Raw genomic sequence first — 19,854 nt, forward strand, 5'->3', positions numbered from 1 at the left:
ATGGAAGGTTTTTCAATAAGTCAGAAACTTTTCGTCATGAGGGCCTTCCTTGTAGTTGTGTCGATCATTGAGGGCACCGAAGGGGTTAGCGCGCACGTGATGCATGCTCCACGTCTCGCCCGTGCAGGCGCATGTAAGATTTATTAAACGTCTTTAATTAAAAACTGGAATGCCATTTCGAGTGGATTGAAAATATTTTAAATTATTTTCCCGGCCTCAGCCTGTGTTGGTAACCTTGTGTCAGAAAAGTGGAATGTTTTGACAACGTATCGTTCCTCAAGTGTTGCGTTTCTTGTGTGATCAGGTAAAAACGGAGGGATTTAAAAACGGTAATGAAGAAAGCGTCACAAACGGAACGTAATTATTTCCGGGCTCTTAACCTGGACAAGAATTAGGAATTCGTAAGTTTTCAAATGAAAATGTAGTCATGTGGAAAGGTGAGGTATAATAAAATACCCTCGTGTGGGAGAAAATATTTTGCTTCGTTTAGATTGAGATTAATATATAGCGGATTAATTGCGAAAACGGATTCATGATGCCAAATTAGCATGCCTGTTTCTAACCAGAGTTCTCATTGGCTAAGATTTTTTGTCCCTTTTCCTGATTCCCTTTCGGAATCGATTACTTCCGTTAGGTTAACTCGATTGAGATCTAGATCTTGAGCACAAACCACGTCAAAATATTGCGCATCCTCCACTGAATTTTCATTCTTTTCATGGCAGATATTCTTCTTCTCCACGAAAAAAAATCCGTCGGAGGGCATGAAAAGGTAGGACTGGGGGAAAGTCCCTGGTGGCGAAAACGTTTAAGCGGAGGAAAACATGCATGTGAGGAATGGGACGAGAGTTTTGAAGGTTTAGAAAATATCGTTAGGTTAGGGGAGGGGAGACGGGAAAAGAGAGGCTTGATAAGGCTGAAAAGTTAAAATGCTCAGGACGAAGTTTTTTTATTAAAGAGGGAATCCGGGATATTTGGACCCCATCAAGGTTTAAAAGTGCATTGAAAAAGGTAATAATAATAATAATAATAATAATAATAATAATAATAATAATAACAATAATAACAATAACATAAAGTGAGAAATCCTACTCCTTTTGCATTTAAAAACCCCGTGAGCATTTGAACGAACAAGATTTATTATTATTTTTTGTATCTCAAAAATAATGTATAAAAATAAATTTACAATATATATTTAACAAAATAAGTAGCTGCTTGCGAGAAACATCACCTTTCCGCAGCAGATTTTACCTACTTGCTCGCCTCGTTATGCAAGTCGTAAGAAATATGTCAGACAACATCATTGTTAGAAAAGGTTGCGTGATGGCGTGACAGTCGTTGGGCAACTAACACCACCTTCATTTCATTTTCACAAGATTATAAAATAAAAAAGAGATTTGACAATTTGTTTTAGTTGACACATTAACCACCCCACCCCCCCCCTGTTTTACCGCATGAAGCAGTAGCTCTCACCAATAGTTATTCTTCTTACCATGTGCCACACGATTCTTGTGATGTTTGCCCGGAGAGTTTGGTATCGGATCAACTAATAATCTCTGATTGATACTTTCCTATGATCTCATCACTTGTCTGCTTGATATTGTATTAATTATTTTGAGGAGAAATTCTGTTTTGGTCATTGTTGTGAATTAAAAAGCTGAGACACATTTAAAGACACTCGTTTTGAGCGCACGCGTAAGGTACTGGCCGCACCATGGAGATGTGCGCTGTGGAAAATAACTTCCAACAAATATTTATTCTCTATCACATGTTGCGTTTTACGTCCAAGATGGAACACTTGAGCAGGAAATTAAAATTTTGTCTCCCATAGTTTTGTTGTCTGTTTACGTTTTCACGTGCAAATGGCTGTTTGCTCGTTTGTTTGTTTTTCACAAATACCTAATTTGCCGTCTTCTTCCAAACCAAAGAGAGATTTCGGAAGAATTTGGTCTTGAAAGGTAATTAGCAGAGTGGTTGTTAAATCTAGCCTACTCAGATAAGGGATAAATATCAACGAAAAGGAGAAGGTTAGAGTCTTATTTCTCGTTGCAATTTTGTTTTACAAACGGTCAATTAACGTCTAAACTACTTGAGGCTCTTGAACTTTTGGAACAAGCAGTAAAGGATTCTTAAAGTGGACTTAAGATCCTTTTGAACGACATCTGAAAGTAGATAAATACAGTTAAGCGTTAATCCTTGAAAACTAAGATTGACCAGCACTTAATTTCTCCTTACAATATCACCCCTGAATCACACACTGGGGTAATGACAATTAAGTAAATGATCACCAACTGAAGGAACTCTTGATTATTAAACAAATTGTCCCCGTCAGCACCTTAGGAAATGCATAGACAACAGTATGGAGAATATGCATACTGATGTGAAAGTGTAAGAGCTTAAGGGTAGAAAACTATGACTGAAAATAACCAGGGATGGGGGGAAATGGGGGTGGGATGGGGGGAAATGGGGGTGGGAAGGGGGGGCAGGAAGTGGTTACTATATTTGACAGTTGGCTTCTGCAAAGTGTTTTACAATTTTTATATACCGTCAGGCTTGGCGTAGAACTTTAATCCACTGTCTCTCATCAGGTCGATAGCTAAGGTTACATTATGAAGCTGTGGATAAAAACAAAACAAAAATATCCAAATAGATTCCATGTTGTCTTGGAGTGGAGTTGTAGGGTAAACGATCACGAATGAAGTGAAAATGTTGTGAGAGCATCAGTGACATCGTGTGGCGTCATCTGTGGTCTGTTGCTAAACAGTTACCCCGAAACGTGGAGTCTCTGTTTTATGCGATGAAGAAGCGGAAAAAAAAAAAAAAGAATTGTACAGAGCGGGGTCATTATGCGTTTATCCTTGAATTGATCATGAGTGAGAACCTATTAAAATTCGCGTAGAATTCAGCTAATTATTTTAATTCTGTTTTCAGTAACTTTTATGCGTTCTGGATAAAAGTAGCTTGCAGTACTGGCATCTTAGTAGGCCGAGTTAACGTTAAGAGGCGCGCTATTGTTTATTCAACCGGCCATGTTTAATTTTGAGTAAAAGTCGACGGTAGGAAGTAGCGGGCGCCCTCCCCCCCCACACTCACCCCGTTCCCATTTTTTTTAACTGTCGCTCAGCCCCTTAGTACAAATTTCTCTCTCTCCCCAGCCTTCCGCTTCCATCAAAGTCAAATTTGGCGGTCATAATTTTCGCTAAGAAAATACTAAGCACCCGCTCGCCAAAATTACGTCTGTTCTGCAGGCTACGATAATAGCTCTGTCGGTACCTTCTGATCTTTGGTGGTAGGAGTGATATAAAACTGATAGAGAGGAACAAAGAAGCCTTCTAGAAGTCCCAGCAAGAAGATGAGGTAGACGCCATCGTGAAACTGCGAACATAACAAGACCAATCAGAGTTGTTTCGAGATGAAACTAAATTATTGTCATCATTTATCAAATTATTAACTTTTTCATTTGTAAAGGCTGCAACAATACTCACACAATAGTTTCTCTGAGCAAAGCAACTTCATGCTCTCGTAGAAAGAGGGTTCCCCAGGGGTTTCAACAAGTTTGCCGCTCGGTGACATAGAGAGGGTCCCCCTGGGGTTTCAATATCTTTTTCCCTCAGCAGCAGAAAGAGTGTCCCCCAGGGGTTTCAAGACCCTCTTCTCTTAGCGGCAGAAAGAGGGTCCCCAGGTGTTTCAAAAACTTTTTTCTGTTACCGACAGAGAAAGGGCCCCCCCAGGGGTTTCAATGCCTTTTCCCTTAGCGGCAGAAAGAGGGTCTCCCAGGGGTTCCAAAAACTTTCTCCCTCAGCGGCTACCGAGGATGTAAGAAGCCCGGAAAGGGACTGCAAGGCGAAACTCGAACACGAGAACCTCCTCGCAAGCTAATCAGACAGCGACGAGGTAAAACATGCGGCGGTAACCTGCTTTTGCTGAACCCCCTGGTCCCTGAAAATGCAATTTCCTTTTAACATTATTTAAAAACTTAAGCTTGAGTTATGCACCCTTCAACCACACAAAAATGTATAGCCACCTGTGAATCAACCTCAGCAACCTCTAGACTCAACTTTGCCAGGTGCTTGTTGACAAAGACCTGCAAGGACTGCCACAGAAAAAAAGCAAAACAAAATCAAGAAACGAAAGTTTCATTTTGACCGAGACTTGCATTTCCCATTAAGGTTAAGTCTGTATTCGAGCCAAGTGGCCCATCCAGCCGGAGCAGAGGTTTCCATGGAGCATGAAGCGACTGGAAGTATTACTGATCACTCCCTGGATGAAATGCCAGTCCATTGCAAAGTTACTCTTTCCCCTCGCTTCCCCCGTCCCCCATTTCATCTGGCTTCCCTGACAAATCACCAGTATCCCTTTAAACTTCTGGGCCGGGTTCTTCAAAGCAGGGTTAAGATAACCCAAGATAAGTGTGAAATCTGATTTCAGTTTGGTTTATTAGCTTCGCCGACCAGCAGGAACACCGCAACAGCTAGCGCCAATTACTGCGGGCCCAGTAAACCCACCCATCCCACCCCAGGGGAGGACATCCATCACACAGTAATCTCGTGTGTGGGAAATTAACGTCTCCTACCCCCAACCCTGCAGGAGACGGGACCTCCATTTATTCGTCCCTATCCGAGAAGACTAGAATATCTAACCATTTCTTGACGTTATAGAAAGGTAGCAAATTCTTCTCAATTATTTTAAGACCTTGAGTGTTGGTCCGGCCGGGAATCGAACCCTCGACCTCCCGCACAATAGTCCAGCACACTATCCATTGAGCTAACTGGGCGGCGGTATATTTCAGATCTGAAAGCTTTGAGAGAGAGACTTCAGTAGGATTCTTTTTGGGAACGAGTTGACGATTGAATGCTCAATAATGAATAGGGCACAATTATTCCAAATAGGCTTTAGAACAAGGAATAAAGAAACCTGGATTAAAAATTTCTCCTTGGGTTAGAGCTAATTGGCCTTCGAACAACTGGACCCTGTAAGGAGAGACGCACTGTGAAAGAAAAGTGTTCCCCCCAAGAACACAACCAAGCTTAGAGCCCAGACCTCTCGACCCGGGGTCGAGCTCACAGATCAATAGGTCACCGTGTATCAAGCGCATGTAACATTAATCATGGACAAAAGAAAAAAAAATTATATACCTGTTACCTAAACACTTTAATTAACCCATTCGACTTAGACAACCTCAGAAGCAATGAGTATTTAATTTTTAACTTATTCTCGCCACTGCAATTCCTACAATTACATAAATCATTGTCTGCTCAGGAAATGATTTGAACTCGTGGGCACCAGTCAACATTGTTACGTGATCGTCTGCGAACTGACTTGACTCTAATCAATACCTTATTTCACTGATATTCACAGAAGCAATCTTTTTGCTCTGCCAATGTGGAAACTAATATGCTCATTGGAATCTTTAACCTGGATTGAACTGTACATAGTATTATCACATGAAATACCTTTTTCACAACATTCAGCTTTTCAGGGGCATTGTCAAAAAGCGCGTCAAAGGCATCTCTTTCTATATTTACAGAAAAAAATAAAAAAGCGAGGGGGAAGTGAGTTACGTTCGTAGAAATATGACAGTTAAAGGAAAGCTAGTTCATGACGACAAACAAAAGCTGTACAGAGTGTAAAACGACTAAAAATAATGTGAAATATCTTCTGTGATGCACGTCCTTTCCAGAATCGCCATATTTCAGCTCGCGAGAATGGAGCGAGCGTGCATGCGAGACGTGTGCCTTACTGCTTGTGTCACGGGCCGAAAAAAGAAAAAAAAAAAAAAAAAAAAAAAACTGCTCCTCGGAGCAGAGCACAATTATGAATACATTACACCAATTTCTTTTGGTTTTAAGATCAAACATTGAAAACCGCCAGCGACACAGACCAACGGTAAGTCTAGGAAATTTAAAAGCTTTGTTATTCTGTGAGGCAGAGTACTATGCCTGTTTAAGCCATAAAAGGAACTTAACCGTATAATTAGCGATGTAGGTGAAGTCTGTTTACAAGCCTAGTGACCCATTAGGCCGATGCTTAACTCCGGTTTCTGTAGCATGAAGCGACTAGGAGTATTTCTACTCCCCTCTGGATGGGATGCCAGTGCATCGCAGGGTTACCCCCAGCATTAAATTGCCGGTACCCATTTAAACACCTGGGTGAAGAGAGGCACTGTGAGAGTAGAGTGTCTTGCCTAAGAACACAACACAATGTCCCGGCTGTGGCTCGAACCCGGACCACTCGATCCGGAGTCGAGCGCACCAATCATGAGGCCACCGCCTCTCCACAATTAGCGATGTAAGGGTAATTAAAATGTCTAACGCAGAACACAACAAGAAATAAACGTAAAATGAGATGCTGTCAAAATTATCCCCAGAACAAACATTGTTTACCTGGTTTTCCGTTTTGTACACTAAAGAAAGAAAAGAAAGAAAGAAGAAGAAATTTTAATGGGACATTAATAGAGATTCAGGTTTCAGTGAAGGAGTAGCATTTTCATCCTACACTTGGGTGTACTAACGTAGTTTGTCACACTACAAGCCTTCCACCCTTTACGGCGAAGTACGTCCCCCGTGTCAATACAAAAAAATAAATCAGTAAAAAAAAAATTGAAGTTAGCGCCACAATTGGCAGTAATGTCGCAGTCGTATTGGCCAATTTGCCATCGTCGATGAGAGTACAGACAATGCTGTTCGCGTCAACGTGTCACGCACTGAAAGAATCGTTTCGTTTGACGTCGATATTGTGGTAAAAAACAAATCGACTTTGGTATTGCGTGGTCTCTACACTCATCGACAACGATATTCGTCATCACAGTGGTCAAATGTTTTGCCGACCTACTCGGCTGCACCTCGTGAGTTCACAATATTTTGACCCCAAAACATTTTGCCCCTGTCTACCACTGTCGATTTGTTAAATTCATGAGTTCTCTAAAGCCAAGTGGTAGGGCAGGAAACCACACAATTCCAAAAACTACAAGAAAGCTGCGAATTTTCCTTTGTCCCACTCTTGAAGAAAATCAATAAGATTACCCTCCACAACAACTTACTCTTCTCCTTCATTGGGGGCTGTAATTTCCTCCACAATCTTGTTCGGCAGCAGAATTCCTCCTTTTTTCTGTACCACCACCATATTTATTCGGACACCTCCTGGAAGTTTGCGGGGACTCTCGAAGTGGCGCGCCAGTGCAACCAACAGATGAAGTATGGCCACAATATCCTTACCGTGTATAGCTGTGTTAGAAAAAAAAAAAAAACATACATACAAAGCGCACTCTATTGAGACTTTTGTATCAATTTTTGCATGTTAAAAAGTCTACCCTTTCACTCCCACGATCTCATTAGTAATTCTCCGAACTGTCAGCCATACAATTCTTATAATGTAACCAATGAGAATTTGGTATTGGATCAACTAATAATTCCCTAATTGATATTTTTCATTATTCTCCCCAGTTATATGCTTGATATTGTATTGATGTCATAGGGAGAAATTCTGTCTTGATCACTCATCGGAGGAAAAGGGCTAATCTCTTGCACTCCTTGTTTAACTCTGCATTTTGAACCATGTTAGCTGTTGCTCTTTAACTAAAGTGGAACCTCGATTTAACGAATCTCTATATAACGAAGTCCTCGGGTATAACGAAGGATACTTCAGTTCCAGCCCGGCTAAAGGTACAGTAAAATGTATGCCACAGAGCCCCGATATAACGAACCCTTGATACAACAACCAATTTCCCCAGACCCTTGGCAGTTTGTTAAATCAAGGTTCCACAATACCTTTATCTTAACACCAATTCTTCATACTGTCCCCCATACAATCCTTACAATTTTGACGATGAGAAGTTGGTCATCAATCAAACGGTAACTCCTACTGGATAATTTTTCTTACTTCTCGACACCTCGACCCGAAAGTAAGGTCCACAAAGACACTTTTATACTCTTTAGAGACTCACCATTTGCTGTCCATTTTGCTCTATGCTGAGGGACTCCTAACAGTTTGTTCACCTGCTCTAGCAAAATAGACAGTCTGGCTCTCTACAAGATGGAAATCAGTGGTGTTAGGAGTTCAGTAGTACACAGAGTAAGTAACTGCTCTTATTCAAGTACAATATGACAAGATTACACTATGTGTTAAGTTTGTTTATAATGTATGTAACATCACACGCTAGTCGAGTCTGAGTGATTAGAGCAACAAAGCAAATAAAGGTTTATTTATTGAGCTATAACATACATAAAGAAAAAATTGTTTTTAACCTTGAGAGAGTTCCATTAGAAAAGTGGGGGGGGAGGGAGGGGAGAGGGGAGGGAGGGGAGGGAGGGGGAGGGAGGGGAGGGGGAGGGAGGGAGGGAGGGGGAGGGAGGGAGGGAGGGGGAGGGAGGAGGAGGGAGGGAGAGGGAGGGAGGGAGGGGGAGGGAAGGGAGGGAGGGGGAGGGAGAGGGAGGGAGGGGGAGGAAAGGGAGGGAGGGGGAGGGAGGGAAGGAAGGGAGGGGGAGGAAAGGGAGGGAGGGGGAGAGGGAGGGAAAGGGGTGGAAAATCCAGGGAAGGGAACAGAGTTTTCTTTTTCCTTTCCTTAATCCTTTCCTTTGACCCCCTAACAGTGACCAGCATCTAATTCCTTCCTATAAAATCGCCAAAGAATTCCTCTTTAAGGTCAGGAGAATAAAGGAAATGATCACCAACTAAGTTACACAAATTCTCCTTGTCAGCACCAGGAATTGAAAGGAAAACTCGTTTTAGTGAGTTGTGCTAGAAACTTACACTTTGAACACTGAAAACAAAACAAAACTTTGACTTTGATTCATCTGCACATATTTTCTGGGACTTTTCAGAAATTCTAAAGGATCTGAGTCCAAATTCAAGGGTTTTCAACCCTTGAAAACATAAAAAATTAAATTTAAGGACTTTCAAGGAGTGCAGAAACCCTGTACAGAACCATATGATACTGAAATTAGGGTGTAAAGAGTTAAGCCATACATTGTTAAGGCCAAACTGCTGTGTACAATTATCAATGAATTTACTTACCTGGCTTTCCACTGACTGAGTGACCTCTTCAAATTCAGAGAGCTTAATCCCAGCAAGTTTATCTAAAAAAAAAAAAAAGAAAAAATGCCAACATCATAAAATGACTAAATTATAGAACTGGAGTGATGATAAAAACTGACTACACAGAAATCTTATATCCAATAAGGAAAGTAGCCTGCCAATCTGGGCCCAGGAAGGATAACAATATCCAACAGATAAATAATATTGCTATCCAGCGGATATGTGATAGCAGTACATACTGCGCTATCCACCAGATTGAGTTTATCCAATGGATAGTGTTATCCATCCTTTGAACAACCAGGGCTTAATGCATAAAGGAGAGGGAGAAGGGAAAATTACCCTCAGCATGAAACATGATTCCATGGAACTCAGATTCTTGTAATACACTGACTCTTTGCACAAAAAAAAAAGAAAAATTGTTTGAACCCTCTTCTATTCCTTTCTGTTTTGGCAAAACAGACAGCAACTGCACATAAATAAAGGGGATTAAGTTTCTAAAGAAACTGCGGCGCTGCATCATTAGGGAGCATCATGAGTTAATTTGGTTTTATGAACTTAGTTGATAAATGTGAATTGGTCACCATGAAGAGATTCTGTAGCTGACGTTTGGAGCATTAGCCCTTGTCAGAACAAGTCCAGGAATTGTGGGTTGCAAAACAATAGAGCCATGTCATTGGTGGGACCTGGTATATTCAAAAAGATGGAGCCACACATTTACCATTAATTACCCAAAGATGGAGCGATGGAATTATGCAATTTGAGCACTTTTGTCACACCACATGTACATGCACCAAAATACCCAAGACAAGGAATCAACTTAAGTTAGGTCAGAAATTAAAACAACCAGGAATATTTTCAAGGAAGCTGTAGTAAATTAGAAACATTTTCACATTCAAAACATTTTTGAAACTGTAATGCCCTCTGCCTTGGATACACAGAAATCCCCGAGCAATCCAATTCATTTCTAAAGCCAGTGACACACTCAGCCAAAAATTCAGCAGGTGTGCCTGGAACATTAATTATAATGTTCATTAATTATAATTAATTATGATTAATTTTCACTCCTTAGCATGTCAGATATCAGAGATTTTTTGCTGGCAATCATATTTGTTATCATATTTGCGCTTTTGAATATTTTATAGAAAAGGTGCAATACAAATAATAAATGTTATTGTTATTGTTATCATTGTCATTGTTATTGTTATTTGCCACTATTGACAAATAAAATTGCTAAGTGTATCACCCACTTTAGCCACAATTTAAAAGCTTCCTGTGAAGATCTAATAATGGCAACACAGGAAGATGATATATTCTTAAAACGATTCTTTGTATAAGGTACAAGTATCCAGCATCCAATGGACCGACAATGCACACCAAGTACATAAATCCAAATATACAGGTGCAAACATGAGTACAATCTGTGCTGATGACATACCCATAAGAACGGCAAGAATTTGACCATCATACAAGTCCTCTGTAATGTCCCTGAGGACAATTCGGTGTTCTGAAAGTTCGTCATTAATCCAGTCGAGCAATACCTACCAAATAAATAAAGAGTGTGTACATGTTAAGGGCTGCATGGGACAAATTCTTATGTGACCTCTTAAGTTAACCCTTTATACACTTGCATCAGTATGCATATTCTCCATACTGTTCTCTATACATTTCCTAAGGTGCTGACAAGAAGAATTTGTTTAACAATCAAGAGCTTCTTTAGTTGGTGATCATTTCCTTTATTCTTGTGACCTTAATTTTGTATTCAGGGTGATATTGTAAGAAGAAATTAGTCGTGAGTCACCCCTAAGGTTCTGAAGATTGTGTGATAAAATTGAAAAAGCAGTGAAATAAAGTTCTATCTAAATAACACATCACTCTCCTGAGGTCAATTGGTAATGAAGACTAATTACTAGAATTAAAAAAAATGCAAGTACATTTTAATCTTGCATTATTGCTGATCATCTTAAGCAGGGCTCAACACTAACTTTTCAACTTACTAGCCTAATGGCTAGTGACATCTTAGATGTTTTTAGATGTCACGACAATTTCAGTTTGTTTACTTGCCAAACTGGCTGGTGGAAATTGAAAACCACAAGCCAAAACTGAATGTTTACTAGTCTGTGGCTAGTGGGCTACCGTCAGTGTCGAGCCCTGTTAAGTGACTTTACTTGTCACAATAGCCAGCGTTCTCATCACATTAAATCATTTTAACAAATAATAAGTGCATCATTGTTTTCAGTCACCTCTTTCAGTTCCTTAAGTTTTATACTTTCAAGCGAAGCAGGTTCCACCATTGATCGTTGTTCATTTTCATCTGTTGAGTACAAAATTTGAAAGAAAAAAAAAAAAAAGAAATCACGTAGATTAAGGGTTAGAAAAATTTTAACAACACATGTAAGGAGCAAGTAATCATATTTGAATGTTAACCTTGCATCTCCCAAGATCAGATTGTTAATTCTCTCCTCTAGCTACTACACATTTCCTTGTGAATGAGTAACAAGAATTCAGTTTTAGATCAAGATAACAGGTTGTACCTGATAAGTTTGAGTATTCTCATTACCTATTTGCCGGATAATGTATGGATATGATGGGGAGAAGTTATATGTTAATCGTTTCTGGGAGTTAAGAAGTTGAAATGACTGGGTGGACTAATAAATGCCATGGCCTCAAAGGCAATTCTCCTTTCAGTCTGCCATAGGACTCATATAATGTTGTGCGGGAGGTCGAGGGTTCGAGCCCCGGTCGAACCAATACTCATGGTCTTAAAATAACTGAGGAGAATTTGCTACCTTTCTATGACAAGAAATCAATAGATATTCTAGTCTTCTCAGATAAGGATGAATAAACCGTAGGCCCCATTTGCTGCAGGGTTAGTGGTAGGAGACGTTAATTTCCCACGCACGAGACTACTGTGTGGTAGATGTCCTTCCCTGGGGAGGGAACGGTGGGTGTTGACCCTGAAAAGCCTTATGAAGAGTGGTCAATAAACCTATGTATGTATGTATGAACCAATAATCCCCTGATTGATATTTTTCTTTATTCTCATCACTTGTCTGCTGGATATTGTATTGATGTTGTAAGGAGAAATTCTGTCTTGATCACTCATGGGAGTTAGAGGGTTAAACATTAAGCTACAAACATATAAAGATCCATGTATGAAAGTAATCCATGCAGTAATGAACCCCTCTTATGTAGAAGAGGAAATAAGGCCCGAAAAAAAATTCAGGCCTCTACAGAATTTGAACCCACGACCTCTGCGATACCAGTGCAATGCTTTACCAACTGAGCTAACAAGCCAACTAGGAGCTGGTAATTATGTTGGTTCATATTAAACCCGTCGAAGTGATAACAATAATTTGAATAATATATGAAAATCATACATGTGTACTGCCGTTTCATGAAATGTGTGACAGCAATCGTCACAGTAATGAACCCTAATTATGTAGTAGAGTAAAAAGGTTCTATTTTAGCTTTTCTCTTCATAACAAACCTAGATCAAACGTGTCCGGTGCTACTGTGATTGGTGTAGTTGGAGATTCAATGGCATGCCTCCCCTCTGTCTCAAGCTCATCAACTGTAAGAATAAACCGTATTTGTTTACATTTAAAGAAACATAAAAAAATTAAAAGAATTGTTTACTGGGAAATTCTTGACGAAAGTAAAAATAATGGGTGTCGCTGTCATTGCACCATTCTAAAACCAAACCATGATTCCATGAGCTCATGAAAAAAAAAAACCGCTAAAAAGAAAAATCTCTCGACGAGACCGACACTACCACATTTTGATAACACTGCCAAATTATTTAAGCGTGTAAGTTTGGACGTTAAAATAAACATAGGAGATTCCCTGACGAGAGAGTACACCTGCAGAAAGTTATTCCATCGAACTGTGAACACACCATTTGAGTGCTACTTAAATTCGTCGAGATACTTCACCATCTAAAATACCTTCGCCTATCGAAAAATTTTATGATCGAGAGTGTGCTTAGTAACAGGAAAGGGTGTGTTAAAATGCTGGAATTCGCGATGGAATTTACAAAAATCGAATGCATAATTCACCGATCAAAGACAGCCAATGTGTTTCAGAAGTGATAATTGAAATTTGATGGTACAAGCCCGATGAAAATTACTGTAGATTCCTCGTTAAGTCTTGTAAGGTAAATCAGATGGCACAAAGAAGCATAAAAAAGAAAATGATAAACTTCAAATTTGAGCTGTCAGAGTCAAGATCCTTTGATCGCACGTTGAATAATTCAGATTTCCAAACAGAACGTTTTTGTCTTTAATCCCAGAATCCTACCTTCTTGGCCTTTTTTTCTTCTAGTAAGTGTTCCAACCCAGCCAAGTTTGCCAGAGTCTTTCTTTGAGGCGTCCCTTTTTAGCGTGCCAGTTGGCGAACTTGGGTTCACCGGAGAAGACGCCATGTTTGTGATTACTATTTTATATCACGTAATTATTATATGGCTCTGTCTCACAAGGACTGGGAACTACCGAATTCGCGAATTTGATTATCCTCGGAGACTTAGGGGCTGTGAGTCGATTTCAAGGGGCAGAAGAGCTCCTGGGGACATTGTCTTTTAAAAGAGAGACTAGTTCCAAACGGTCGCAGTCGTTCTGGCATCTGATTGGTGCCAGAAAATCTTTGTTTTTTTCTGCCCAATCATAGTGAAGTGTGCTTTACATTTCTTTCGTGTGTTTTAATACGCACATATACAACAAGCTCAGTTGCTCGCTTTGGTTGTTCGGGCCGTGCGACGGAGCCTTGCTCGAGGTGAAAAGTGTCAGTCTCAGCACACAGTGTAAGAGAAAATCGACCAGATTGTCCGAAAAAATCTCACCGAAAATTATACTGAATACTTTCGCAGGTATCACAAGAGAACGTGTATAAAAGTTTGCGAGGTTCGTATAAAACACGATGGTTGTAGGCGTTGATAGGTCGCTTTAAACATTAAATGAGATGTAAGCTTAAATCTTTCTAGCTTTTTTGTACGATTTACTGTGACTGAAACTTTGCCAATCTCGTGAAGTTATCTCGTCGCACGAGCCACGCAGGTATGTCGAGCAACTGGCGCTAATACTTACGTAGCTTTCTGTGCGCGCCAAAATCTAATCTTTGCTTTGTGGTAAAGTCTTTCACAATATGGCCAAAGTTGCAGAGAACGTCAAGTTCGTGGATGACCTCCAGTAAGCGCTTACAGAAAGCTTAGCTGTATTTCAGGTTAGCTAATTGAAATCTGAACAAAAACTAATTATCGAGAACATCGTGGGAAGGAGAGATGTTTTCAAGCAGTTACCGAAGGGGTTTGGAAAGAGTTTAATCTTTCAACTACTGCCTAGAGTGTTCAGATTCTTGAGCTCGAAAGGCCACGGATTCTCTCTTACTCCCTTGGTCATTGCCATTTCACCTCATTTGTCGATTGTTGAAGACCAAGTTAAATACCTTTAAATAATAAATACCTTTGATCATTGGGAATCGATGCTGCTTTCATTGCGGAAAACAAAACCAAAGATAAGGAAATATTAGAAGATGGAATTTGATTGGCTGAAATCAATTTTGAAAGCGGTCTAGATTTTCCCATCTAGACCGGCATCTAGACCGGTCTAGAAAAAAAAAGGTACAAAGAATATAATGTTCCGTTGCTTTCTAGACACAGCCATATGGGGAGCCAGGGGAGACAGCGTGACACAGCCAGGGTAGACAGCGTGACACAGCCAGGGGAGGCAGCGTGGCCGAGTGGTTAGCGTGTCGGACTCGCAATCCGTCACCCTCGGGTTCAAGTCCCGTCCTGACCACTACCTGAATTTGTTTCACGGTAACTCCGAGTTCAGATCCTCGGCCATGCTTGTAAATAGCCAACTGGTTTGCCTCCGGCCAGTTGGGATTCTTAACAATGTTATGTTGAATTTGAATTATTTGTTTATAGCCCGCAATGTAAACTACTGGGCTACCGGTAATTGTGTCAGCTATTAAAGTTTATCTATTTTATTTACATTTATTATCCAACTACACCTAGACGAGTACAAATAACGCCATAGACGAATACAAATATCACGCGGTATTTGTACTCGTCTATTGTAGAGTACCGGTTAAACAAGTTTTCTCGCATCGCACAAGCGAAGAATTGAATTGTAATTGCGAAAAAAAAAAAACTGGCGGACAATTGGAATCATATTTCCGACAACGAAGAGTCAGAATGGCTGGCAAATATAGATCCAAGTTCATTAGATGAATCGAACGAAGAAAAACACCTTGACGACCAGAAAATTTCTTCATTTAATGAAGAAAATAGAAACAGCAACACAACAACGCGCCAATTCCGTTCCGCTTCGCATACTTCTGTCACGCACTCCCCGTAAATAAATATCCGCGAAATTCGCCCGCACTGAAATAACATATATGAGCACGATCCTTCGCAGTAAAGCACTATTTGAGCAATAGTGAAAATCAGACCTGAAAAAAATTTCAGGCCTGTACGGGATTCGAACCACTGACCTCTGCGATACTAGTGCAGCGCTCTACCAATTGAGCTAACAAGCCAACTGGGAGCAGGCCATCAAATTAATTCGACATAAACCCGTAGATGATAAATCAAACAACAACAAACATATGAAACATATGTGTGAACTGCGGTTATGAGACGTATATGAGCACGATCCTTCGCAGTAAAGCACTATTTGAGCAATAGTGAAAATCAGACCTGAAAAAAATTTCAGGCCTGTACGAGATTTGAACCACTGACCTCTGCGATACTAGTGCAGCGCTCTACCAATTGAGCTAACAAGCCAACTGGGAGCAGGCCATCAAATTAATTCGACATAAACACGTCGATGATAAATCAAACAACAACAAACATATGAAACATATGTGTGAACTGCGGTTATGAGACGTATAGTTCACACATATGTTCCATATGTTTGTTGTTGTTTGATTTATCATCTACGGGTTTATGTCGAATTAATTTGATGGCCTGCTCCCAGTTGGCTTGTTAGCTCAATTGGTAGAGCGCTGCACTAGTATCGCAGAGGTCAGTGGTTCAAATCCCGTACAGGCCTGAAATTTTTTTCAGGTCTGATTTTCACTATTGCTCAAATAGTGCTTTACTGCGAAGGATCGTGCTCATATACGTAAATAACGGTTACAATCGTAATTGTAACCGTTATTTCTGGCAGTTGCCTGACGATTGCTTCGCAAGAGGCATGAAACTCAGAGTTGCAGTAAAAGTTCAAGTAACCTAATTCTTGAGGTATAATTATATATACATATATATATATATATATATATTGTGGGAGGAAAAAGACAAGTAAACTACAAGTTCATGTCTTTTTCCTCCCACAATATATACTTCGCTCTACTTCTATGTATTGAGCACTGTTCTGCGAAAATCAAGCCACACTTTATATATATATATCTATAAAAAGAAAAACACACACATATATATATATATATATGTGTTTTTTTAATTGGGGCAGTTTATTTTTATAAGGAATCCTCGTATTCTGTATAAACTGACCTAATTATTCAGATCTTGCGATTTTTTTTAATTGTTAATTTATCAACAATTTGTTTACTAAGATCTGTATTATTAAAGTTGAGTAAATTAAAAAAAAAAAAAGAAAGAAAAGAAACGTGTCCGGTCTTCATTACCGGTCCAACAGTGTGGCATATAGCCATGGATTTTAACCTAGAGGCGTGCTGTTATGTGGTGCCTCAAACCAAGATCGTTTCGACGATCCGTTGAAATGTTGCCTTTACAAATCGATTCTATCATACGAGAAAAAAAAGTTATCGTTTCCAGCTGTGAAAAGTGGATGGCATGGTGTGGCAAATAAGACAAATATTAAGGTTTGTGGCTCACACTGATAGTCATCTCAGTTTAATTCGTCATTGATAATCGCCCTTCTGAGAGGAAAGGCATTGGAGTCCGATGGGAATGTTGTACGGATATTGTAGGAAACAAGATGGCGTAATGTTTAGAGAGCAGGACTCATGTTCGAGAGTTCCTGGTTAGTGCGCAGACCCTGACCAGGTTGCAATGACCCACTATGTTTCTTTTCATATGTAGGAATATCACTGGGTCACTCGAGAGGTGGGCAAGCGATGGACTAGCATCTCATCTAGGAGGGAAGTAGAAGGACATACTCTACCTCGTACTACGGAAACCAGTGACGAAGCTCCGTAGCTGACTCCCGAGACTGTAAGCTGACTTTACCTTAGGAATAATTTGAATATATCAACAAAGTTGAAATGGTAAATTGGCTACCGTTACGGTTCTAAAAGCTGACGTTTCGAGCGTTAGCCCTTCGTCGGAGCGACGAAGGGCTAACGCTCGAAACGTCAGCTCTTAGAACCGTAACGGTGGCCAATTTACCATTTCAACGTTTTTGATATATTCAAATTATCTCGTTACCCCCACCGACACAGCGCCAAACAGTTTCTTTAGAAACTATCAGCCTTTTTACCTTAGGAAGTTACGTAAAAATGGCACTAACAATAACCTTCAACGAGTTCGAAAGTTCAAACAAAGGTTATTCGTTTGTATTGTTTCCGTTTCATTTACGCCAAGCTTGTGGTCTGTACTTTTGGGCCATTTCTTCGACAATCGCTAGAGGACTCTGCTTCGTACGTTTCTGAACAGCGACAGATTTTCATGCAAAACGTGTCGCTCAAAATCGCCTTGTATTCTCGTCTGAAATGCTTATTTGTGGCTCCATAAATGAACGGGTTGATTGTGCTGCTCAAATAGACCAAGAAACCGTATGTAAGGTAAGCTTTTCTGGGCAAAGTGGGCTCACCTTGAGCTGCATCAATGTAGTCTATGATACACACTGGAAGCCAACAACAAGCAAAACCAACCATAACAACAGCTAAAGTCTTAGTCACTTTGGCTTCTTCGACGTTAGCTCTTAGAATCTGGGGGTTATTTTCCACTGAGAAAACTCGATTAGATCGTGACACGGTGTAGAACACTTTTACATAGCAGATTGTTATTAATGTCAATGGTGTCGCGATGTAGATACATTCGATGAAGACGGTGTACGCAATATTGGTGTTGAATGTGTACAAGCACATTGCCTTCCCCGGTTGCAATTCGAAGCCCCCGTGATCGAATAAAAAGGGAGGAACGGAGCCAATGAAAGCGGTACACCAGACAACGCCAATGTAGAGCAGAATTCTTTGCCTTTTGAATAACACGATGTACCTCTCAGGTTTGACAATGCAGAAATATCGACTTACTGCAATTAGTCCCATGGTGTGCAAAGATGCTAGTCCAAATGTAAACACTCCGAATCCATGGAATCGGCAGAAGTTGTCACCAAAGATCCACTCGCCACGAATTAAAGTAACAACAGAAAATGGCATACAGCAGGTGGACATCAGAATATCACTCACGGCCAACGCAACGACAAACGTGTTTGAAAGTGTGCGGAGTCTTTGGTTTCGGTACACAGCATAACAGACGGACAAATTTCCAAGGAATGCTGCGACATTTATGATGCTTAACATGACTGTTTCAATCCACAACAGATGGTTACCTCTTCTGGCAAGATCGTGGGAAAGAGATTCGAGTAAATCCATGATAAGTCAAGAACGTAAAATGAACAACATTTGATAGCAATCAAGACAAATGAATTTGTCCGCTGCAAATAATTTTATATGTCTAGTAGAATTTTCAATGTGGAATCAGTAGCGTCACACTGTGGTGTGTCGGGAGTTCCTTTAGTCATCTTAATTTATGAATAAAATCACCCAGGTACTAACTTTGAGGGGTTCTTTATCCACTGATAATGTACGAGAAAATAATATTTGCAACTGCACCTGCCTGGCACCTTTAGAAAATTAAGTGCCCCCACTGCGCATTACCAACATCGTTTGAAGGTTTTAAAAGGAAAAAGAGGAGGTTTTGGAGTGAACATATTAGCTAGAAGGAAATGTAACTGTCAAATAGTTGTCTCTACTCATTTGCAGAATTGTCTTTCTGGCAGCCAACTCATCATCAAAAGCTAACAACTGACAGTGTTTATTACCCACGCTAACGAAAAACAATTATTACTGTCTTTTTATATGTAAATCGATCCCAAAACGCAATTATTTACCAAGTAAATATATCACTCAGTCTTACACGCACTTTTCGAACCAGAAATTTTTCCCCCCTCAAACGTTGTTCCATGAAACGTTTATTCTTCAGTTGCAACTTAGACGAATTCTGACAGTTTTGCACTGTTGTCAGAGAATTGTGCCCACCAGAGGTTTGGCAACAAAGTCTCGCAGTAGCTATAGAAACAAAAAGTGAACCTTTAGACAATATATTAATGTTTACTCGTGCACCATTCATTCAGGTTTCATGTTGTTAAGTTTTAGTTTCTGAATGTATTTTACCCAATCAATACTTACATTTCCGCTGGGCTTTGCGTATACAAGCCGTTTACATCAGAAATTGATGACATTTAATTTAAAATACGTATGATGCACGATCCTCGCAGTAGATAGCGCTATTTAAGCAATAGCGAAAATCAGACCTGAAAAAAATCAGGCCTGTACGGGATTCGAACCACTGACCTCTGCGATACTAGTGCAGCGCTCTACCAATTGAGCTAACAAGCCAACTGGGAGCAGGCCGTAAGTTGATTCGTAATAAACCCGTGAAAGTGATGAATCAGATACAATGAAATATATGAAGTTCATATATTTTGAACTGCGGTATTAGATACGTATGATGCACGATCCTCGCAGTAGATAGCGCTATTTAAATTACGGCCTGCTCCCAGTTGGCTTGTTAGCTCAATTGGTAGAGCGCTGCACTAGTATCGCAGAGGTCAGTGGTTCGAA

The 19,854-nt window shown here is 40.2% G+C and overlaps 2 protein-coding genes across 2 annotated transcripts; both read right to left on the reverse strand.

Annotated features, from left to right (window-relative positions):
* Positions 1-1,720: 1,720 nt before the first annotated feature.
* On the reverse strand, positions 1,721-13,486 carry LOC111333732 (beta-parvin). The gene is made up of 13 exons (XM_022939360.2): positions 13,327-13,486; positions 12,518-12,601; positions 11,271-11,341; positions 10,466-10,568; positions 9,010-9,071; positions 7,940-8,021; positions 7,037-7,220; positions 6,381-6,400; positions 5,451-5,512; positions 4,022-4,090; positions 3,271-3,372; positions 2,543-2,612; positions 1,721-2,159 (listed from the first exon to the last, which is right to left on the reverse strand). Exons 1-13 carry the CDS (start codon positions 13,448-13,450, stop codon positions 2,083-2,085), a joined length of 1,110 nt encoding a protein of 369 aa, XP_022795095.1. The 5' UTR covers positions 13,451-13,486; the 3' UTR covers positions 1,721-2,082.
* Positions 13,487-16,359: 2,873 nt separating this feature from the next.
* LOC148738006 (melatonin receptor type 1A-like) lies at positions 16,360-19,219 on the reverse strand. The gene has a single exon (XM_088751325.1). The coding sequence runs from the start codon at positions 18,601-18,603 to the stop codon at positions 17,581-17,583; it is 1,023 nt and encodes a 340-aa protein (XP_088607451.1). The 5' UTR covers positions 18,604-19,219; the 3' UTR covers positions 16,360-17,580.
* Positions 19,220-19,854: the final 635 nt, after the last annotated feature.

Source organism: Stylophora pistillata, chromosome 2, assembly GCF_964205215.1.
Source record: "Stylophora pistillata chromosome 2, jaStyPist1.2, whole genome shotgun sequence".
Lineage (NCBI taxonomy): Eukaryota > Metazoa > Cnidaria > Anthozoa > Scleractinia > Pocilloporidae > Stylophora > Stylophora pistillata.

Coding starts and splice junctions, on each gene's coding strand:
- LOC111333732 (XM_022939360.2), bottom strand. CDS start 13,450: ATGGCGTCTTCTCCGGTGAACCCAAGTTCGCCAACTGGCACGCTAAAA. Junction 12,602..13,326: donor AAGAAAAAAAGGCCAAGAAG/GTAGGATTCTGG, acceptor TTATTCTTACAG/TTGATGAGCTTGAGACAGAG. Junction 3,373..4,021: donor TTGCTGAGGTTGATTCACAG/GTGGCTATACAT, acceptor TTATGTTCGCAG/TTTCACGATGGCGTCTACCT.
- LOC148738006 (XM_088751325.1), bottom strand. CDS start 18,603: ATGGATTTACTCGAATCTCTTTCCCACGATCTTGCCAGAAGAGGTAAC.